The sequence below is a fragment of the Crocodylus porosus genome, unplaced genomic scaffold, assembly GCF_001723895.1.
Source record: "Crocodylus porosus isolate Cpor-Errol unplaced genomic scaffold, CroPor_comp1, whole genome shotgun sequence".
In the NCBI taxonomy this organism is placed as follows: domain Eukaryota; kingdom Metazoa; phylum Chordata; order Crocodylia; family Crocodylidae; genus Crocodylus; species Crocodylus porosus.
The window spans coordinates 68037094-68059710 of NW_017728949.1; the positions used below are offsets into that span (position 1 = coordinate 68037094).

General features: G+C 46.4%; 2 protein-coding genes across 11 annotated transcripts in view; one reads left to right on the plus strand and one right to left on the minus strand.

The window, feature by feature from the left end:
- Positions 1 to 12135, minus strand: part of ZRANB3 (zinc finger RANBP2-type containing 3) — a 94731-nt gene extending 82596 nt beyond the window's left edge. Inside the window, exons 1-2 of the mRNA XM_019553997.1 lie at positions 12081 to 12135; positions 6998 to 7156 (exon numbers count right to left, since the gene is read on the minus strand). Coding sequence (XP_019409542.1) covers positions 6998 to 7149 — 152 coding nt within the window. The 5' untranslated portion in view covers positions 7150 to 7156; positions 12081 to 12135. The remainder of the gene's footprint in view (positions 1 to 6997; positions 7157 to 12080) is intronic.
- Positions 12136 to 12821: 686 nt separating this feature from the next.
- R3HDM1 (R3H domain containing 1) overlaps positions 12822 to 22617 on the plus strand; it is a 169974-nt gene continuing 160178 nt past the window's right edge. For 7 of the 10 annotated variants that reach the window (XM_019554019.1, XM_019554023.1, XM_019554026.1 and 4 more), the window contains exon 1: positions 12822 to 12922. The gene's annotated coding sequence lies outside the window, so the exon portion shown is untranslated. The remainder of the gene's footprint in view (positions 12923 to 22617) is intronic. The other 3 variants (XM_019554020.1, XM_019554029.1, XM_019554021.1) reach the window with 2 other exon arrangements.

The window sequence follows — 22617 nt, forward strand, 5'->3', positions numbered from 1 at the left end:
GCTAGGATCTGGAACCAACTTCCAAGCGAAGTGGTGCTGGCTCCTGCCCTGGGGGTTTTTAAGAGGAGGCTAGATGAACACATAGCCGGGGTCGTCTGACCCCAGTACTCTTTCCTGCCATGGCAGGGGGTCGGACTTGATGATCTGCTCAGGTCCCTTCCGACCCCAGAAACTATGAAACAGGGAACTGAGGGCAGGGGACAGCAGGTCGGGAGTAAAGGACATTGGATCAGGACTGGCCATTCATGTTTACAAATGGGTCCTGAAGAAACAAAATGGTTGAGAACCACTGATCTAGAAGACACTGATGAGAACAAATGACTTTGCCCTGGGATGCTCATGCATCTGTGGATGCATGACTTTCCCCCCAACTTCTGAGTGCCTGGGGGCCACATCACACCACAGTGACACCCCATGCCATGTGGGGACCCCAAACACTCCTGGCCACAGGTTTCCTGAGTTCTGAGGACCACCCCACCCTGGAGCAGGAAGCAAAAGCTGCAAGAGGAAAGGAGAGCCTGGAGACCCTGGTGGTAGCGGCCAGGGTGACTTGGGGAGGAGGGGGGAGACGGGCAAGTAGTAGCTGGACTAGGAGCCACAGGTTAACCCCTCAGGGGCTGCACATGAGCTACAGGCCACCTGTTAGGTAGCACTGATTTAGGCTATCTGTTTCTGAGTTCTAGAGAAGAGCTAGATATACAGGTGCCTCAAAGCCCAACTGAGACTACTAAGTCAGAGGTCATTACTGAAAATAACTGCAAGGTCCTATATTGTCTCTGAGGGTGTAACATGGTATTTCGAGCCATGAAAACTGCATGGAGTTCTGTCTAACACGCTTCAGATTCCCACAGATACAGCAGGCAACTACTGAGGTAATGCAAAAGGCACTGAAAAAATGCCAAATCTCATTATTTCAATACTAAGGGCACTGCTTAAGCTGATTTCAGTGTGCTTCCTAACTTTTGCAGAATTGGATACTTTCAGCTGTGTGCACCACATTAATCCTCCTTACCACTTTAGAGTACCTGCCTTTAATATCATCCTTAAACTTGGCAAGGCATAGGTGTTTTACAGGACTGCTAACAACACAGAATTGATAGTGGACCGGATGGACAAGAACAGGGGTATCAAATTCACCCAGCCCCCAGAGCCTGCATCCAGACTCACCTCTGGTGATGAGTCAAACAGTATCAGGCTGCTCATTACTCACCCTCACCCCAACAAGCATCACTAACAGAGCTGTATATCTCACAGGGGCCTTTCTCTTCCTCTGCTAATGAGACTGAGCCCTGAGAATACCCCTGATCCCCAGTGACATCTCCATCACAACCCACAGAGAAAGCCAGTACAGGGTCTGGCTATTGTTGTGCCCCCCAAAATACTAGGATCTTGCTGATGTCTTCGATGAGACGAAAGAAGGCATCATGTCATTCACAAAAATGTTATAACTGCCCCACTGACCTGCAGCTAGGTGCCAAGATTCCCTTTGGACCAACTTATGCTTTACCTGAGCCTGAACTAGGCACCCGTCAGGAATACGTTCAGAAAAATCTAGTCAAGGGACTTATCTGGCCATCCAAATCTCCAGCTGGGAGACTAGAGACAATCTTCTTCGTTCTTACGAAGGACGGGTCCTTCTGCCCTGTTTGGATTACAGAGCCTCAAATCCGACAACGATCTGCAACCATATTCTACTGCTCCTAATCAATGAACTTTGAGTGACTCAGACTGGCCAAAATATTTTCCAAGTTGGATTTACAAGGGGCCTACAATTTGGTCCAAACTTGAAAAGGATGATCAAAAAACTGCCCTTCAGATCTGATATGGTTATTTTGAACATGTAGGCATGCCCTTTGGATTCTGTAATGCCCCAGTGTGTTCCAAGATGTGCTGGGCCAATTTGTAATAATTTACCTACACATTTTAGTTTTCTCTGCTGACCCAACCCATCACACAGAATGTGCACACTTCGTTCTACAGAATCTCCGGGAGAACCATTTATACGCTACCTTAAAAAAATAAAGAGTGAATTCAATAAGTCCCGTACTGAAATATATAATTTCCCTTCTGGTCCTGACAATGGACCCATGCAAGGTAACTGCAATTATAAAATGGGCTGCTCCACAAAAATGTTCTGCGAGTCCAGCATTTCCTGGTGTTTGTCAATTTCTACTGATGATTTATAAAAAGTTTTCTATGCTTGATAGCCCCATTCACCATGCCCCTGAAGAAGAAGATGGCTTTTAAATGGTCCCAGAAAGCTCACTCAGCCTTTGAATTACTGAAGACATTCACCTCTGCACCCATTCTGGTACATCAAAATAATTCATGGTAGGGGCCGACTCAAGCTGTGCCAAAAGGGCATATTCTGTCTCAGTCCTCGAACTCTGAGGCAGTTGTATCCTTTTGCCTTCTACTCCCAGGCCCTAATACTGTCCACAAAGAAATATTACATTTGGGATTGAGAGCTGCTTGCTACTAACGCAGCCTTTGGAAAGTGTGGTACCTTCTGGAAAGGACCCACTACCCAGCTGAAGTGATACCAGGTCACAAGAATTTGAGATACCTCCAGACAAGTTTGAAATTGAACTCATGTCAAGTCTGCTGGTCAATATTCTTTTCCTGGGTTGTTTTTGTGGTCACTTATTGTCCAGGTATTAAGAATCACAAGGCAGATGTAATGCCCTTATAGATGAACACTGTATGCCAAACCCATCATCCCTTTTCTACCATCCACCAACCCAAGAACTTTATTCAAGGTACCACTCCCAGGCAGAGTCGACCTGAGCAACAGTCCCATCCAAACCTGACTTCCAGGGGCACCATAGTTTCCTGGTCCTCTAGCATCACCTTGATATTCCTGAAGAACTCCTAAGCCCCAAAATACTAAAGCTCTGACATGCCACGCCACCTACGGGCCAGCTTGGGAGCTCTAAAACACAGCCACTGGTCTCTTTACAGTTCTGGTAGCCAAGGATGAATCTAGCTATATTGTTCAATGTCTGCTCTTGTGCTGCATGTACCAGAACTAAAAAAAACAAAACCCAAAAACCTGTGGTTCTTTTCCAGCTCTTCCCCACTCCCCCATTACCATGGTCAACCATGCCTGTGGACAGCGGTGTCCCTTTGCGGGGGGCAGTGAATCGGCCCTGGGCCCTGAGCACTGGGGGTCCTGTGGAACTGGGTAGAGGCCGCAGTGACTCCAGGCTGCTGCCACCAGCTTCCCATCCAGCTGTTCACTATCTCCCACTCCTGCCACCGATGCCTCCAGTGGCAGCTTCTTTGGGTCCAGGGCGCATGAGCTGATTTGCCCTGGGCCCTACACCTTGCTCAGGTCGGCTCTCTCTGTGGATTTTATTGTACATCTCCCACTGAGGACTGCTCAACAATTAGTTGACTGGTTGACTAAAACAACCTATTTCATCCCTCTTCAGGCTACTCCTATAGCAAGTGAAACGGGTAACTTGTTCCTGGGATAGTTTTCAGCTTCATGGCTGTCTGACTCAAGTCATTTCAAATCACAACCCCCAGTTTTTCTCACTTTTCTAGCACAAGTTTTGCAAGGCTCTGGACATGGAGCATATTCATTTGTCTGTGTAACACCCCTAGACAAATGGGTAGACAATGCATATAAATCATAATCCTGAACAACACCTCAAGTATTCTTTGAACTATCATCAAGATAACTGGGTAGCCTTGCTATCCTTGGTGGAATTTGGTTGTAATTATCTTTTCCATGCCTCCACACACCAAACTCTGTATTTTTTCTAATTATGTGTCCCACCTCCAGCTTCATCCAGTACGGTCTGCTTTCCCTCAACTACCTACCAGAGATGAAGTCATTCTGGAAGTCACTGAATATTTAAATCCCTTCACTTTTAAACTTCAACTGCCTGAACCTCTGATGGTACACCCAGTCTTTCACACACCTTTCATAAAATCATAGAAAATTAAGGTTGGAAGAGACTTCAGGAGGTCATCTATCCAACCCCTGCTCAAAGCAGGACCAACCCCAACTAAATAATTCCAGCCAGGGCTTTGTTGAGCCAGTCCTTAAAAACCTCCACCACCTCTCTAGGTAATCCGTTTCAGTTCTTTACCACCCTCCTAGTGAGAAAGTTTTTCCTAATATCCAACTTAAACGTCCCTTGCTGCAACTTGAGACCCCTGCTCCTTGTTCTGTCATCTGCCACTACTGAGAGCAATCTAGCCCCATCCTCTTTATAACCACTGTTCAGGTAGTTATAGGCTGCTATCAAATCCCCCCTCAGTCTTTTCTTCTGCAGACCAAATAAGCCTAGTTCCCTCAGCCTGTCCTCATAAGTCATGTCCCCCAGCCCCCTGACCATTTTCTTTGCCCTCCGCTGGACTCTCTCCAACTTGTCTACATCCTTTGTACAGCGGGGCGGGGGGTGTGTGCAAAATTGGACACAATACTCCAGATGTGGCTTCATCAGTGCAGAATAGAGGTTCTGTTTAACCTTATACTGAAGGTCCTTTTCCCAATGGAAAGACCCACCAATAATAGTTGAAGGGAACAAAAAACACTGATAGACAGATTTTAGACTCCAAATGAGTTTAGGGGAAGAATGGTCTTGGGAACTGACAGTCATGTCCATAATCCTGATCTGGTGTAGGTTTTCCACCAAGAGTACCCAGAAAAGCCTAGACCTGAGCTACCAAACTGGCAGCCTCACCCAGCTAATGAATTAGCTGGTCACTACTAGGGCCTCCTAATTGAATGCTAAAGATAGCAGTCTCCCTATTTAAGTCTACCTGGGGTGGCAAGCTGCAGGATAGCCAATAGTTCTACCTGAAGGTCTACTGTGGTAACCCTCTCTGGTTCTTGTGCTCTTTGGTTTTCTGGTTTCTGACCCAAATCAGTTCTACTTCTGGACTCTGGCTTTTGAGAACTCCTCTCAGCTTTGGAATTTTAGTCCGTGACTTGGCCTGTGACCTAGACTCCACCTCTGCAATACTCCCTGGGATTTGATAACTTGGACTCTACCCGCCCACCCCCCCACCCCCGTGTAGCTCTGGACTGCCTAACTCCTGACTTTAGCCCTTCTCTGGTGGCCCATTCACTAGACTAAACTACCTATGGCCTGGTCCATATATCAGGAAACTGATCAGCTCAAGATTTCAAATAAAAATTAGTTTAATTAAATTAGTTTATGGCATACGATGCCATCGTCACCAGTGAACAGCTGAATAAACAAGTTTTCAAAGACATAATTGTAAATTGCAGTGATAATAACTCTGGCTAGGAAGCAAGGAAAGCTGACAATTAACTTGTAATACCATGTCTTCCAGAATTGTCATGGGTGCTACAAATAAAACATTTGTCACAAGCTAGTTTGTTGCCATCAATTTTCTAGACACTATTAAAACCAGAATAGGTCAAGCCAAGAAGGATGCTCTCCTCTAGACAGTCCTCAACAACTAATTTATTCTACTAACATGTTTTTTATTTGATAATAGTACTTGAATCCAAGGCAAGGTTCCCCGCCCCCCCCCCATTTAACATGGAAGGAAAAGCCCCTTGTTTTGGATTTGAACATAAAATGGGTGGGGAAGTTGCTGCAGCTCTCAGTTGGAGCCGCAGCAGTTGCCTGCTCCCCACTTCCCCCCCGCCAACTATGCCACCTGCTCTCCTGCAGCCTATGTGCAATTGATACTGCTGGGCCAGGCAGGGGCTGGAGTGACCATGTGCTCCATGCCCTAGGCTGGAGCAGGAGCTGCAGGGCGTAAGCAGTGGCAGGGTGGGGTCATGTGGGGAGGGAGCAGAAGCAGTAATGAGGGGTGCATAGCAGCAGGGCAGGCAGGTGGAAGGTGGGGTAGGCAGCAAGGGGGGCAAATCTTGGAGCATCAGGCCATTTGACTCCCTTGCTGCTGTCTGACCCATTGCAGCAGGGATGGGGAAGGAGAGATGGACTATAACATGACTCCCAATAGTTACATTGTATAAATGGAAATTAATAATAAATGTGTAAGTTTTCCACACATAGAACCTAATTACTGGGGGGAGAAGGTTTAAATTCAAAGGTGTCTTGGAGTCAGGTAAATCGGCCTCTTGAAGGCTCAGATTGAGCGAAAACATTTATTCTTCTATCTTTCCACTGATTAATTAGAAAAATAGTAGAAGCACAGAATCTCATTATTTCATAAACATCAGCAAAGTTCCTGAACATATTAACTAACACCTGTACGTGACCAAGGTGGTTTAAAAAAAACAAACAAACCGAAAAATCTCAGCAAAATTGCCTGAAATGGTCCATCTTCTCTCTGCACCTCAGGAACACCCAAGGTATTATCTGGGAAAACACATCCAGCTGAAACTATCTTTCAGAGCTATCAGGTTCTAGTTACTGCACTGATACTTTAATCCGGGGGTTGGCAACCTATGGACCGTAGGCTGAGCTGACCTGTGAAGCCATTAGATCTGCCCAGTGGAACCAGGGGAGTGTGGAGGTGTTTGATAGAGGGGGGCTTTGCTCATGCTGCAGCCGGACGGGCAGCAGAGAACTGCACTTGTGCTGCATGACAACTGGGCATTGGTGAGAAACAACGACAGCAGCCAGGTCCCAGCACCAGCCTGCCTCTGACCCAACCTGGCCTGCTGCCAAGAAATTTTTCAGAACAATCATGACATATTGCGACTCAAAACCCCACCCTACACAAATACCAATCGAGATCCATATTAACATTCCTTTAAGAACAACAGAAATGAATGAATTACATTAGCTTAAGATCCCACCAAAAACTAAGACATCCATCCTGATTTTTACAGTGTATAATAGGGTGATTAATGATGTTGTAGGATTGCTCATGAACACTATACCATTACCATTTTTTATTTTACAAAAAGGAAATTTGTTTTAATCCATACAAACATGGAATGAGGCAACCTATTTTGACAAGCTTTTTGTGATTGTTCACAAAAAAATTCTAAAACTGAACTAACATATTTCAGCACATCATGAAAGAAGCATTTTACCTGCCACTTCTCTCAAGTGCAAATACGATGCCTTTCTTCTGGAAAGGGAGCAGTCTTTCCCTCAGTTTTTCAGGTAGAAAAAGTAACTTAGCATCAATATTCTCAGAATGAGACATTTCAACCACAGAGGTTGCCTGCATTGTGTCTGCCATGTTGAACCTGAAACAAAAACCAAAGAAGAGTCACTTACAAGTTGGGCACTGAATATTCTGTAAAAAGACAAAGTTTTATAGGGCAATAAATAGTAGTTTTTTCAATATGCAATTTTTTTTCCAATACATATTCACCTGCATTACTTCAATAAGAATATTTTTTATTGTTAATTCCTAGCTTGTGATTGAAATGTTCTGTTTTTTTAAACTAAGACTAGTTTATAAGACACTGAAAAGTAACATTTGTTTGAAACTATCATAAGTGACCCTTTGACTGTGCTTAAAAGTGTTACAGAACCAACAAAATCAAGATCCTCTTTGTAATGATTAAACAATTACAATTGAAATAAAAGGCAAGTAAGTTCAAACTGCTGGAAAACTGCATCAGCAAGGAAATCAGGTGAACTTGTTTCCCAATCTGCTGTTTTACTCTTTTCATAAACTCAAATGAAACCCAGAACAACAAACTCAGAATAATCCAAATAAAACTGGTAGGCTTGATTTTATAGACAGAAGCCAAAAATGCAACTTTGAAATCTTTTTTTAGCCAAATCTGTGGAAACTATCATTGTACTTATATACCCAGGGTAGAAAAACAACCTCTTAAACCACAGAGGACTTTTCCAAGATGCTATAGAGCAGAGGTGTCAAACATACTGGGGGTGGGGTATGAATTTCCATGAGAAATTTTAGCTCTAGTTTATCCCCATGAAATGTCATGTATGGAAATTCAATGATGCACACTCATAGAATGCTTACCTGGCATGATAAACAGCGTGATTGGGACAGAGGCCAAGCTCCTGTGGAGCCCAGCTGAGCCCCTGCATGATCGTACTAGGGGCCAAACTCCCACAGAGGCTAAGCTTGACCAGGCTCCACGGGAGTTTGGCCCCTGCCTGGGCTGGGACCTCAGTAGTGAGGGGCTGGCAGTGCCAGGCTCCTGGGCACTATTAGCCCTGCCTCTTCAACCCCTGCCTCCTGGCACAGCCCTGAACTCCTACAGTAGCCATCATGCATGTGCATGCATACTAAATTGAAAATTTCAGGATTATGCAAAATTAGAGATGTTTTTTGATTTTTATCAATCAGCAAAAATCAAAATAAATGCTTTAAAATAAATATTGATTTTAGCTGTTGAAATTAAAAAAAAAAAAATTAAATTCTGCCAAGCCAACGTAATAGTAAGGCAGCAAAAGTTAAGTGCATTTTCCTTCACAGACAAAAACTTAACAGCTAGGGGCAATCTGGAAAGGAAAAGTATAGAGACCTAAAAAAAGATATGCATCTCAATTCAAAGCCAGGGCTGCAGCTAATTATGATCAATTTCACTGTACCCTTAGCTTATATTAGCAGGTGGAAAATACCAGATGTTACAAGTAATAACTAATATCTTTCCCTTAAGAGACATTATGAACTTCTACACCACGTCACTGGTACTTTAATAAGACATCACACACACACACAAAATTATGTTATAATGCTGCCAAAATATGGAATGGGTTTCCAAGGGAGGTGGTGCTTTCCCCTACCTTGGAGGTGTTCAAAAGGAGATTAGACAAACACCTGGCTGGGGTTACTTGAACCCAGCACTTTTTCCTGCCCGGAGCAGAGGGTTGATGATCTTCTAACAGGTCCCTTCCTACCCTAAAAATCTATGAAATCTTTCTTAATCTTGGATATCTCCCTATCAGCTCTTTGTAATGTAATGTTCTTGCTTACTGAACAAACTTAGTTTTTGCCTTCATTATTTCATGGTCCATTCAAGGATTTCCTACAAAACTGTGATACTTACTTTTTCACCAGTTGTGCAAAAATGCTCATTTATTGGAAGGGTTCTTATTTAAAGGTTCTTATTTATTACAGGGATCCTGGTTTTCAGTGTTTAACAATAGCAAAATTCTCAAGAAAGAGAGAAAGAAATCTCTGATTAAAATCCCCAAAATCTGTGTTTTTCTGCAATTAAAATGTAACACAACTATATATCTAGGTACCAGTTGAACACAATGTTTTATTAATACATTTACCATTTGAAAGCCTACCAGTGCCTCAATCCGTATAATAAAATACATTCTAAATATCTATCAATGTTGGCCTTTGACTTCAGTTGTTTTTTATTATGGAAAATCAGAGCTCCCCCCCTGCCCCCTTGGCTCACTGGGAAGTGGGTCCAGCTGCAGCTATCTCATCCCCCTTTGCTGCTTTGTGGCATTGAGCAGCCCTGATATGCCCTGTCCATGGTATTGCCCCTCACTCCTGACCCCCAGCCCCCCAGCCATGCTGCTGCCTCTCACTCCCCAACCCCAGCCCTGCTGGAGGGGGCCCCCAGCTGCCAGGGCTATGGGACCAGGGACCCAGGTCTGCAGCTCCCTGCAGCAGCCTGAGCCCCAGCTGCCACCCATGAGAGGTGGCAGCTGCTGCAATGGATCTGAGTGCAGACCCCGGCTCCCTCTCCCCCAAGGGAGGCACAGCCAGAGCTGATCCCTTTGTGGGGAGCAGATGCAGATTGCTCACTGTGGGCTCTTGGCTCCACATCCTGCTGCCCTCTCTCTGGGCAAGATCTGGCACAGCAGGGGAGATTGAGACTGACAGAAAGCTTGTTACCAGCACTGGGAGCTCATGTTTTTCTGTGGCAAATGGAAAATCTGGATCCCTGTTCCTTAGTAAACGAAGGAAATATGATCTAGCCAAAAAAAACAATATACATATTTAATGGCTGTATCATGATGAAAGAATGGTCAGCAGTGGCTCACCATCTAACTGGGAGGAGGTATCAAATGGGGATCTGTCCTGCATCCAGTACTAATTAATCTCTTCATTAATTATTTGGAGGATGGGATTGTCTGGATACTTAGCAAACTCGCAGATAGCCCCATCCTGGTGGAGTTGCAGATATTATGAAGGATAGTATTAGGAGTCAGAATGACCTTAATAAACTGCAAATGTGGTTAAAAAAAAATCTGTCAAATGATGACATGCATTTGGGATTGAATAATCACACGCTGAGTAGAGAATGACTAGCTAGACTACAATACTGCAGAAAAGGATCTGGGGTTTATAGTAGACTACAAGATGAATGAGCCAACAATGTGCTATTAATGATGGGGGAGGGGAGGAAAAGCCAACAGTATACTGGAATGTATTAACAGGAAAAATAGCTTACTAGTTAAAGGAAGCAATTTTTCCACCGTTCTTCACAATGGTGAGTACTAGAGGTTATAGAGCTGATGATGACGGACTTTGTGGCTGCAGGGGCAGAACAACACATTTTTAAATTGCAAGAAGTGAAATTAAGGTTGAATTATAGGTAGAGTTCTCATGAGTGGCTGAGCATTGGAACAGATTAGCTAGAGAAATTGTTGAATCTCCATCCTTTGAAGGGGTTTTAAGAACAGGACAAACAAATACTTGTCTAGACTGGGTTAGACAAGACTGATCCTGTCCTGAGCAGGAAAAAGAACTAGAGCAGGGGCAGGCAATTATTTAGACCCATGGGCCACATAGGCAGTTCTAGGGAACTGTCACTGGGCAGTCAACGCTGGTCCCGCTCCCCCTCCCCCGAAAAGCCCAGAGCCCACATGCCCCGAAGCTCCTCTTTGCCGCTGCCACCAGCCGAGCACATAGTCCCAGCCCCAACCCCAGACTCAACCCCTCCATCCACTTGCCCTAGCTGGAGCAGACCAGCTCCAGAGTGCTCCCTTGTGTACAGCCCTGACTCTGGATCACCCTGTGCCTGCTCCAGACCAGCCCGCCCACATTGAACAGTGGCTGGGCAGAAGCTGCCGCTGGGCACAGGGGAAAAGTAGCCACCTCCCCCTTGCTGCTGGGCCTTAAGCTTGCTGCAGCCACCTGGAGCCCACACGCAGGCTGCCCTGCAGCTCCTCTCCCCTGCCACCACTTCCTTGCTGGGCGACCTAGAAATGACAGTGACAGCAGCGGAGAGGAGCCACAGGGCAGCCCAGGTGTAGGTTCCAGGCAGCTACAGCAAGAAGGGCTGCCAGTGGTGAGGCGGCCACTTTTCCTCTGCACCCAGCAGCAGCTTCTGCCCAGCCACAGTTCACTGTGGGTGCATGGTCAAAAGTGACATGGGCCAGGGCTGTGCACATGGGTCCCAGCTGCTCCAGAGCTGGTCTGGTCTGGTAGAGGCAGGTCTGGAACAGGTGTGGGGTGGGCCAGGACCAGGGCTGTGCATGGAAGTCCCCATCAGTACCACAGATCAGGGGCACCAGCCAGAAGAAGCCACCGCTGCCTTGGCTGCCTACAAGTGTTCAGCTGCCCCAACCCCACTGCACGGCCATGGGTGGCAGGATGCGCCCTAGGCCATAGCACCTGGGCCAAGTGGGACCTGATGTGAACCAGACAAAATCCTTCCATGGGCTGGATCTGGCCCACGGGCTACATTTTGCCTACCCTGACCTAGAGCGCATCCTGAAGACCCTTCCAGCTCTGCTTTTCTGTGAGTAACCCCAGAGCCAAGCACCATCAGAGACAGCAGAGCTCAGGGAAGCATTTCATGTGCGCTTTCTTTTCTTACTTTCTTGGACGGACCTGAAACACCTATTCTTATGTTGGCAGGGAACGGAGACGCTACTTCTTAAAACAGCAAAATAAATCTCCAAAAAAAAATACACACGCAGGCCGATAAAGTAAAAACTCTTTCAATAACAGCTTGCCCAGCTAGGGGAAGAAAGTCTCTTCCTGCAACAGATGGGGTGGCTCCTGACCGTACACCCCACCACCCGCGCACCACGCGGGACGCTCACGACACCAGCACAGCGGCTGAAATCGCTTGTGCAGCAAGGCCTTGAAAGCACAGCTCAGCGGCGCTCGGCTTTCAGACCCCGGGAGCGACGGGACCGGGACCGGGACCGGGACCTCGACCCCCCGCCCCCACGCGCTGAGGATGAGCGGGCCCAGCCCTCCCCGCCTCGCACCTGCAGCCGCCCAGAGGCGTTCGCGCGCTCCCGCTCAAACACCCGGCGGCCGGAAGTGACGTATCGAGAGCGTGTGACACACCGCCCAGCCCACAGAACATTGCCCCGCCCCCGCTGGGCGCTTCCGGTGGGCGAGGCTTGGCGCGGGGCCCTTTCTCCGCCCTCCGCTTTTCCGCGACAGGCATGTCCCCCCGTGGTTGGGGCCCGGCCACGGAGCCCCGAGGGGTGGCAGGCACTGTGGGCAGCGCGGCTGCCGCGTGTCTTAGGCTAGGAACCGAAGCCACTACCTTTCCCAGGATGCTTTGCGCTATCCAGGGGCTGCGGTATTTCCTGGTGCATGCCGGGACATGTAGTCCTTGGGGGAGGTCTTCTCCGCGGGCACAGAAGGAGGGTTAACGTCTCTCTGAGGGCCCAGCGCCCATTTGATCGTCATTGGCGGTGAAACCCATCCGTCACCGCACCCCCTATGCTGCTATTGGTTAACTCTCCCTAGCGCGTGTGGGTCTCCGTATGCCGGTTTTGTCGGCGTCGCCGCTCTATTGGTATATCGGGAAGTCAGTCGGCCGAGCCGCCCTGGCGATTGGCTAGCCCTCTCTCGCTGGGCGTGTTTCTGCGAAAACGGTACGGGCGTTTCTGAACAGGGGCTCCAGGGCACCGCTGACTGGCTGAGGCCGATGTCCGTCCTGCGGAGCGCGCGCTGCCATTGGCGGCCGCCGCCGGTGTGGGCGGGATTCCCCCCACCGCGGCAGCAGGAGGAACCGGAGCCGCCACCGCCGGGGCTGGCGATGGGGTCGGTCCCGACGCGCGCGTGAATTCCCCGCGCTGGGGCGGCGCCGCCCGCAGTAAGGCCCCGGGGGGGGAGGGGAACGGCCGTTGGGGGGCGCGGCCGTAGGGCCTCGCGGTGCGGGAGGGGGCGGCTGAGCCCGGGTGTGGGGAGGCGGCGGCAGGGGCCGGGGCACTGCCAGCCCCTCGTCCTGCGGGGCAGAGTCCGGCGCCTCCCTCCTCCGGGGCCCTTCGCGGCCTGACTTCTGTCCACAGACGCTTGAAAAATAGCCCTTTGCGGGGAGGGAAGGGTGGACACCACGCCTGCCGGTGGGAGCCCGGCGGCTGCCGCCTGGCCCGAGGGCTTTGGACGCAGGGGAGGCATCCGTGGGTGCCCCGGTGCATCTTTAAAAGGCCTCTGGGCGAGGCGGGCCGTGCAGCCGCTGCGTCGGTAGCGCTGGCTCCGTGTCCGAATCCCTCTGCAGTCCTCGGGGAGGCTTTTTAACCGTGATGCGCCGGCGACACCGCTGCCCGTGCCTGCCCCGCTGTTTCCGCGGGTACCGGACCTGCGCCCTGCCCTGCCCTGCCCTGCCAGCCAGCTCGCAGCTGGGCTAGGACCTCACCTGCCTCCCTTTCTGCATCTTTGGGATGGTGGTTTTTGTGTTGGTTTGTTTTTTTTTAATGGACCCAAGGGTAATGTTTAGGTTTGTTCCTGTTCTCTTTGCAAGAAGGCAGACCAGTGAAGTGGACCATCAGCCCTCTAAAATATCCATTGTATTAGAGGCCAGGATTTCTATAGGTGATACCTTTTTATTGGACTGGCTGCCCTGTTGGGGTTGGTTTGAGACCTGCTTTTCCAATGTGAGGTGTTTTTATTCAGGTCTGAGGTCTTGGTATGTGTTTGTTTGTTTTAAACGAATCAACTGGTTTCCTACCAGTTGTTAGGTATGCCCTGTGCAATTTCCCTTGTAGTTATCATTACGCTGCAGCCAGACAGAGCTATTTATTTTTTTTGGTGCTAGTTCTAGAATCGTAGAAAACGAGGGTTGGAGGGGACCTCCGAGGTCATATTTAGTTCAGCCACCTGCTCAGAGCAGGACCTGCCCCAACTAGATGGTCCCAGCCTGGGCTTTGTCAAGCCAGGCCTTAAAAACCTCCATTACTTTGTGCATTTCATGATACGTAAAAGTGGGGGTCAAAAGTAGTGTCCTTTCAATACAGCCTTAGAAGGAAATGTTTCTAAATAAGAATCTGGCTATGTGGAATCTGAAACTTAAGAAAGATTTTTATTTGATAAAAACAGTTAACTTTTATATGTACAGGTGTACAAATTAAGCCTTAAATATCTGTTGTCTGGGGTATAATCATTTAAATGTTTTTGACTGTAGAATAAAGTGGAATAAGAAGTTGCAGTTGTTGTAGTCTCCAAAGGCTGCAGGTTAAGGTTCTTGATGCAACGCTGAAGCAGAGTCCGGCATGCTGATGTTCTTGGTTGTGTCATTTGAAAGGCCGAAAGATTAAGAGTGTGCATTTATTATTACAGTAGAAGTCAAAAGAAGAACCCAAACTACATTTCTTGTTAAAGCCTTTATTTTAATGTCCTGCCATTCTAGGTGGTAGATAATGCCAGTGTTGGCATGCTTTGTGATATACTCCACTCCTTTTACATATCATGTAATGGTTTTCACAAGTGTGGTAATAAGAACTGATAACAGGAATTATTTTCTTACAGGTACTGCAACTGTATAAGGCTTAAAGATTTAAGGTGAAGAGCATAGATTACAGTTGTATTAAAAAGTTTCTGCATTAAGCTCACAACAGTGTATTGGGTTTTGGTTGGTGAGACCTTCCAATATTTTAGAGAAGTCTAACAGAATGTCTGCATTTTATTTCACCCTTTTAATCGCTTTCTATTTTTCTAAAAAAAGAATAGGAATTTTCTATCAAGTCATCTATAGTTTTCTGAATCTTGAGGAAGAAGAGTAGCCATAACAAGTGCCAGTTCTTTGTAAAAGGTGCATCTTGTGTTGTATTGTACTCATTAGCAGGTTTCCAGAACTTATTTATTTAAATCAGTAAAGCTCTAGAAAAGGTGAACCACTGGATTTTTTCTGCACGTGGTCCAATTTTCTCTTCTTCCACAAAAATGTCTTTTTAGAGTCTTTCCTGTTCCTTTCATTTTTGGTGCCGCCTCCTCTTATTTCTCTCAATCTGCCTATTGAAACAAGTTTTAAAAATGATTTTTACTCTTCATGTCTGTTTTTTGTCTGATACTCATTTCTCTACCTCTACTCACCTTTCTGTCTGCTCTGGGGGCTTCCCAATCTCATAAATTCAGCTTGCTTTCAAGCCTCTTTCTGTGGCGGCTTTATTCCATGTGGGCACTTCTTTTCTGTTTTTTTTCTTAAGTGCTTGTCATACAGCAAGTAGCATTGTTAAGGATATCATTTTGTGTGTTGTTTTGGGCTTTACTTTAGTTAACAGGTGCTGATAACTGATCTATTAGCCTGAAGAATGTGGCAGGCTTCCTTATCTGTCTTTTTTTCCTGCATAAAACTTGACCGTTTTCACTAACTTCTCTCCACACCCCCAAAACATCTGTCCCTAACCAAGAACTTGTGGTGCCATATGTTGTAAAGAAGTGATATATTTGAAGTTCAGTGCCACTGATGACTCGGCATTTCTTGGCTCCAGAGTATTTGTGCAATTACATTTATTGATCCTTTTCACTTATTATATGTGAATATTATATAAATGAGTTGTGATACCATTTATTCTTGAAAGGCATTCAAAAATAATTTGTGTGAAGCAACACAAGCCTTGTGTTAGATATGATGTGGCATAGATTTATTTCTTTTAAACATATTAAAATATATTATCTGTTCCATAAAATTTGGAGGACTAGATTATGTTATGTATTGTGATGCTAGTCCTTGCAAAAATGGGCATAAATTATATCTTGGATTCAGTTGCAAGCAGTGTTATTGGCTGCTGAATCTGGAGGTTTCTGGTAAGGTTTGCTAAGCTCTGAATTCTCCAGTATAGTCTAAAGCTTACATATTCATTTCAATCACACATTTCCAATGTAATTTCACTAATACCCAGTATGAACAAAATATTGTAACTTATGAGTGTGGCAATTTTTGTAGGTGCTGAGAGAAGTCTTGTAATATTGATATCACTGGGGCTAATAGTATTGCTGAAGCATGTAGTTCAGATCAGGGCACCCAAACAAGCTTTGCATTGGCAGTGTTCCCAGTTACACCCCTGGAGGAAGGAACACCTTATGATATACAGCAGAAGCCCTTTGATGCACTAAATGTTTCCATTTCATTAAAGATGAGGGGGCTTTCTTGAAAGTTGAGAGTGATTCAGCCATGTAGGAGGCTAAATGCATGATCATGCCTTCAGTTCATTTTTGTGAGGAAATGACTTGTTAATGAAAGTAGTAGGATGAGGGAGATGATGGAGAAGAAAAATCTTTCTAAGTTGAGGAAAGGGAAATTCAAAAGAATGAATGAGGAAAACAGGAAGACAAATCCTTAGTTTTCCTACTCAATTTTAAAGCAAGAAAGCTCACAACTCCAGACTTCAGGTGACAATAAAACTGAAGCAGAAACAATGCTATTTAGCCACAAATGGGTACTTGCACACTAGGGATGTGGAGCAAAAGAGAGATGGACTGATGCTGCTCAAGGCCAGAGTTGGAGCTGCAGCAGCTGCCTGGCCTGGCCTGTCCTGTCCCATCCCATCCTCCCTCCCCCACAGACACCTCATACATGAGTCCAATATGAGGGGCTTTTTTTCCCTACGTTAAATGGGGGGACCTGATCCTGGATACAAGTAAATATGGTACTTCCCTCTACCACAAGAGTACTGATGAAGCTAAGCTGTTTTGGGTATTGCAGTTGTATCCCACAAAAAATGCCAGGAGAACTCATAATTCTGTACTCAAGTGTAAGATGTATATGTGGATAGTAAAATATACAGGGACCAAATACTAAGTGAACATGAAAACAACTAGTGAAAAACTATGAATTCAAGGAGCATCTTGTTCCCCTGTGCACTGAATGAAGTAGGATCGCTCTGGGGCTAACAGAATCATAGAGAAGTAGGGCTGGAAGGGACCTCTACATGTCATCTAGTCCAACCTCCTGCCAGAGGCAAGATCATCCCTATCTGAGCCATCCTGTACAAACCCACTGTCTAACCTCTTAGCAAAACTATGCAGTCAACCCTGACATAGCACAAGAAATAACACCCTAACCTGCTACAGGTAAAGCAGGCAGACTACAGCAGCCAATGTCCTGTAGGTTGTTAAAAATATGCCCAAGAGATCTCAAGAAGTGTCACACCCCCTGCTAGAGGCGAAGGCAAAGCCCCCCACAGTCCATACCAATCTTTGCACAGGCAGAATTTCCTTCTTGACCCCTTCTGTTCCTGAGCACAGGGGGAAAGGCCCATTAGCCAGGAACCTCTGGATTTAAGTCCCACAGGAACATTGGCAGAGTCAAAATCCCTGGCCTTGGCTGCAGCCAACATCCAGTGCTCTGAGGAAGGCTTGCGGGAGTTGCGGAGGGGAAAACCTTGACACATGTAACAGCAAGAAGGGGGAAAAAAATCCATCCCTGCCTCATGTGGCAGCCAGCAAAGTCCAGAAGCATAGAAGATACCCATAGTAGAACATACTATAGTATAGCAAGAACATGAGCCTAGATATGCCTAGATCATCCCTGACCAATGCCTTTTGAACCTGCTCTTAAACACATGCAATGATGGAGATTCAACAGCTTCTCTAGGCAGTCTGTTCTGCTGCCTCACAGTGAAGATGTTTTTCCTGGTATTCAAGCTAAGCTTCTTTACTGCAACTTCAGTTCATTTGTCCATGTCTTACTCTCTGCAGCAAGAAAGAAAAAGGTGTTTTTCCTCTTTATGGTAACCTGTGTGATCATGTAAGCAGGTAGTATTATAATGCATACACACAAATGAGTGGCCTTATAACGGCCACAAGTTGTTAGAGAGTAGGTTTAGACTAGACATCCGAAGACACTGCTTCACAGTCAGGGTGGCTAGGATCTGGAACCAAGTCCCAAGGGAAGTGGTGCTGGCTCCTACCCTGGGGGTCTTTAAGAGGAGGCTTGACGTCTACCTGGCTGGGGTCATTTGAGCCTGGTTTTCTCTCCTGCCCAGGGCAGGGGGTTGGAATTGAAGATCTACAAGGTCCCTTCCGACCCTACTTCTATGAATCTATGAGTGAATTTAAGGTCACCTAGGCTGTTGAGTGCTGGACATTGTAACCTTAATATTTGCTTAACATTTTTGTGTATAATTGAGGTTAATACCCATTGGTAGAAAAATAGTCTGGAACTTGTTTCATGATTCCATGTATGTATTTGTGTTATAATATCACGAGAAGGACCCATTTTCCTTTCCCTGGGAAATGGGAAAAATTCTCTCTCGCATGCCCTTAAGGAAGTTCAGTCCAAGAGGTAGGAAGTCCAGTTCAGTCCAGTGTTCTGTGCCAGGGGTATCAAACTTAGTTGTCTCTATGGGCTGGTTCTGGACTGTGGGGTGTCTAGCAGGTTGGATCTGGACCTGGCAGCAGTGCTGGAGTTAGTGCAGTCACTGCCCTTCTTCCCCCTACCTCCTGAGGACATATATGTCCATCAGACTTCTGTTGGGAATTTGCTAGGTGCCAGGCCCTCTGCCAGCCCTTTGGGCTAGGTGAAACGGTTCTGTGGGCTGGATCTTAGGCATCCCAGCCTGCGATCTAGATTTGCCCCCTAGTGCCATGGGTCTGTGGGGAGCCCTGTGAACCATGGCTTTGTGCATTAGATCAGGTGTGTGAAGGCAGCACACAGCTCAATCCTGGCATGCAGGGACAGCACAGGTCCCAATCCTAGGACTTGGAATCAGAAAGTTGAGCACCACTGGTCAATAGGATACCCAGTACTGCTAGGGAAGTGAGGCCTTGAGGTAGCCCTCATATCTAGGTCTTCAGAATGTGTGGAGTTGATGGCATGCTACCAGCATCAAAACAGAAATGCATGACCCACCAGAAGAAATGAGCATTTTCAACTATTCAGAGCTTATTTAAATCTGAATTATTTGTGGACTAGTGAAATGGCCTTGGCCATCTTCTGCTGAATTTCAGAACTCCCTTACAAACAACACAGGGTTGAGCTTTTTGTAGTGAACAGCATTTAGACCACCAGAATTGCCGGGGGGGGGGGTTGCTGCTGGTTGTCTTACAACTGGCCTTAGCTCTTCTGATTCATGAGGGACTATATAAGATGGAGTTGCTCTGGGACTATCAAGGTGACACACTGATGGTAGCGAATATTGTGCTTCATAATCTTTTGGCAAGCTCTGAGGGGTGAATGGTATGCATACGCTCTTTGATTAAAGTACGCTAATTAGTTCTAGCCTGGTGAGTGCGTATATTCCAGTGATCTGAGGGCATCCTATTCATGGTGTTGGCCATTACTGAATCAACTTCCAAACATTCTTGAAATCAGTCTATTAACCAACTCAATTTTATCTCAGAAAAGCCAGACTGAGGCTACCCTAGCCATACCACAGTATTCATTTGAGCTCCTGTGATCCCTGCTGCATGAGAAGCCTCATCTTAGTGGCTTTTTCCCTTTTGTATAACTGTTTTGATAGCGCAACAGGTCTCTTCGCCTTTAGAGAAGGCCTCCTTTATTCTTCCTAGTATTAGTCCATATGTGCCCTTCCATCCTGGATGAAACATCCCCATGTGTATTCCAGCTACTGAGTGCTCTTAGTTCTATAGTATATGCTATATGTTTTGACTGGGTTTCATATTCCTGTACATATGTCTAATGTAGTGTTGATGGGGATTCCCAAATAAGAGAGCCTTCGAGCTAACGTTATTACATGCAGACTAAAGCAGAAATCCTTATCTTGGGCTAGTTGGAGGTGTTCATTTAAAGGCACAGTGGGATCTGAGCTGCAATCCCAACAATTGCACTTCTTACTATGCAACACGTGCATGGCAGAATGTGCGATTTTTGGGATCAGAGATGAGATTCTCGGCAGCTCTGGCTGGGGGGAGCCAAAGGACTTCTGCTGCTGGCGATGTTAAACTGTGCACCTGCAGGGATTTTATGCATTGCAATGTATGGGTATCCCAGAATCAGGCTGCCACTCCCCAGTCCTGAGATCCCCGTGTGTTGCAATAAGTAAAAATTGTTGGACTGACCAGCAGTTTTCACAGGTCCTAGAGCATGGAAACATTTAAAAACCACATGTGCAACTGGGCTGTACATTGTTATTGTCTGATGTCTCTGATGCCTGAGGATCATGGAGAGCGTCAGGGGTGTCAGCTAAACATAAGATTTTTAAATGTCCTGATGCGCAGGGAGTCCAAGATCAAGAAGCCTTTCCCTAGTCATAGGATCCCATCTCACCGGGGCCTTTGAAAACCATGTGTGCAGCTGGGGACCCTGGGATTGGAGCATGCTAGGACCCTTAAAAACTATTTGTGCAGCCCAGCTGCAAACAAGCTTTTTAAAAGTCTGGGGATCAGTGAGCCTGCGATAGGGGAGATGTCCCTTGATATCAGTTCACAACACCCTCCCACCTGCCTCTAGGGATTGGGAGGGAATGTAGGGTCCAGGAGCTGGTTCTGCCTCCTGCTCCGTCGAGTAGGCGACAACTGCATCTTGGACCTTGGGGCTGCTTTATGTTGGATCACAACACTCAGCTGAACATTGAGATCCATCCTAGACTAGCCCCAACCCAACATTAAGCGGAATAACTTTGTGGCTTGTTTACTGTATTACCATGTGATAAATTGACTGAAACTTGTGGCTGGTTTACAATTTAAGGCATAACTTAAGGTTAATCACATCTTCAGTGTAACATGTGACAGGGACCTTAGTTACACTTGAATCTCATTTTCAAATTTTCCTTGCAGCCACATGAGCTATAAATCTTCTCCATGGGAGAAAGAGACTTGGCCGAGCCCACACCTGGCCCTGCTGGGGGAGGGCCTGTGGCCTAGACCTAATCCAGTCCTGCAGGAAGGAAGAAGCATGGCTCAGACCTGCAGGGGAAAGGAGGTGTGGCCCAGTGCCATCCTGCCCCATGTGGGAAAGGGAACTTGACAGGGTCTATGGGCAGCGTTTAGGGGGCTTGACTCAACCCCATTTCAGCTTTGCAGGGGAAAGGGGGCGTAGCCTTACCCCAGCCTGGCCCGGCAGGGGGCATGGCCTAGCCCCATGCACCCATGGGAGTGGGAGCAGAGGACATGACCTGGCCCCAGTTGGCTGCACGGGGCTTGGGTTTTGGGAATTTGGCAGCAGGGCTGGGTTGGCCATATTTATTGCCACTGCTTCCTGTTGCCAAATTTCCTGATCTATGGGGAGCCTGTGGGCCAGATATGTATGGTTCTGCATTTAAGCCATGGGCCAGAAGTTGAGCACTCCTGTGCTAGGCTTTCATTACCTGACTCATGAGCTGAGGCCTTCCTTAGTATATGGTTCTGGTCTTGGACCCTGCATATCATCTGTGGGAATGAATTCAGAAAGGTTTCATTTTTCTGGGCTTTTTTAGCACCTTGTACCCCAAAACTAGGTTTAGATTTTTTTGTGACTGGTGAACAGCTCGGTGTTAAGGAAATCATAAATCAAGAACAGATGCTGATTAAATACTAGTGAAAAAACTATACTGTGGGCCTGCATCTAATTTATTTTGGAAGCTGATAGGACTGTGGATTCCTTTTGGGGATTCAAGTCCAAAATGTGACTTGTAATGGAAACTTGGCAATAGGGAAGTATGGGGTGATTTCCTTCTTATGCCAGTCTACACACAATACTGCAGGCAGTGAATTACAGTAGGCATACATCCATAATAGGTAGGTATACATAAAATAACGATCAGGCTTTGTAATATACTGTATTAGCTGGTTGCAGAATTGAGAGAATATTTGAGCTTGGAATTGCCAGGAGCTTCTATTTGCAACCCCGCCCCCCCAAAACAAACAAACAAACAAAGCAACACCCCTCAGTACCACCATCCCCAGCTACTAAAAATGTCTTGGTTAAGGGATTTCTTGTAGGAGCTGCACCAGCTTGGAGACTCTTTCTAGCCATCTCTTGATCTTTGATTGTTACAAAGGGAAGGGAACTTTTTTCTTCCTCCTGATTTAGTATAATTAATCTCTCTTTCTCTTCTATCCCTACACTTCTTTGTCTTCCTCCCATGTCTGTTTTAAATAGTCTTTCCAGTCAGCAATGTGAAGTTGGCATGATGGGTGTCAACCTAAGGGTTCTAATCTTTGGTACCTTGAATAACAGCATAAAGTTGTGATTAATCTTAAATTCTGTTTGCCAGTGGCGTGGGAAAAGTTCAGGTATGGCAGAAGTGATGAATCTGATTTTGTGAGCTCATAAAGACTGCATAGGATTGATTTTTTTTTTCGTAGGATTGGTTCCTATGTGAAGGTTTTCTTCACATTTTTCAAACTTTTAGTATGTAGATCTTTTGAACAGATATTTATTTTTTCTGGAAAAAATGAATGGGTTCATCCTTTTCTTCAAATAGATTCTCTTGGTAGGAGCCTGGTGACAGGAGTGCTTCTCAATCCTTCTGGCTAGGTGGCCAGGGATTGTTCATTTTCTCCATCAGAGCATATTTCTTTTCCCCCAGGCCTCCCTTTCATCAGAAATTAATAACATCAAGGCATGGCAGCATATAACAGGGAGAAGGCCCCAAGGAAAGCCAGGTTAGTGAGGGCTGAGTGGTCACC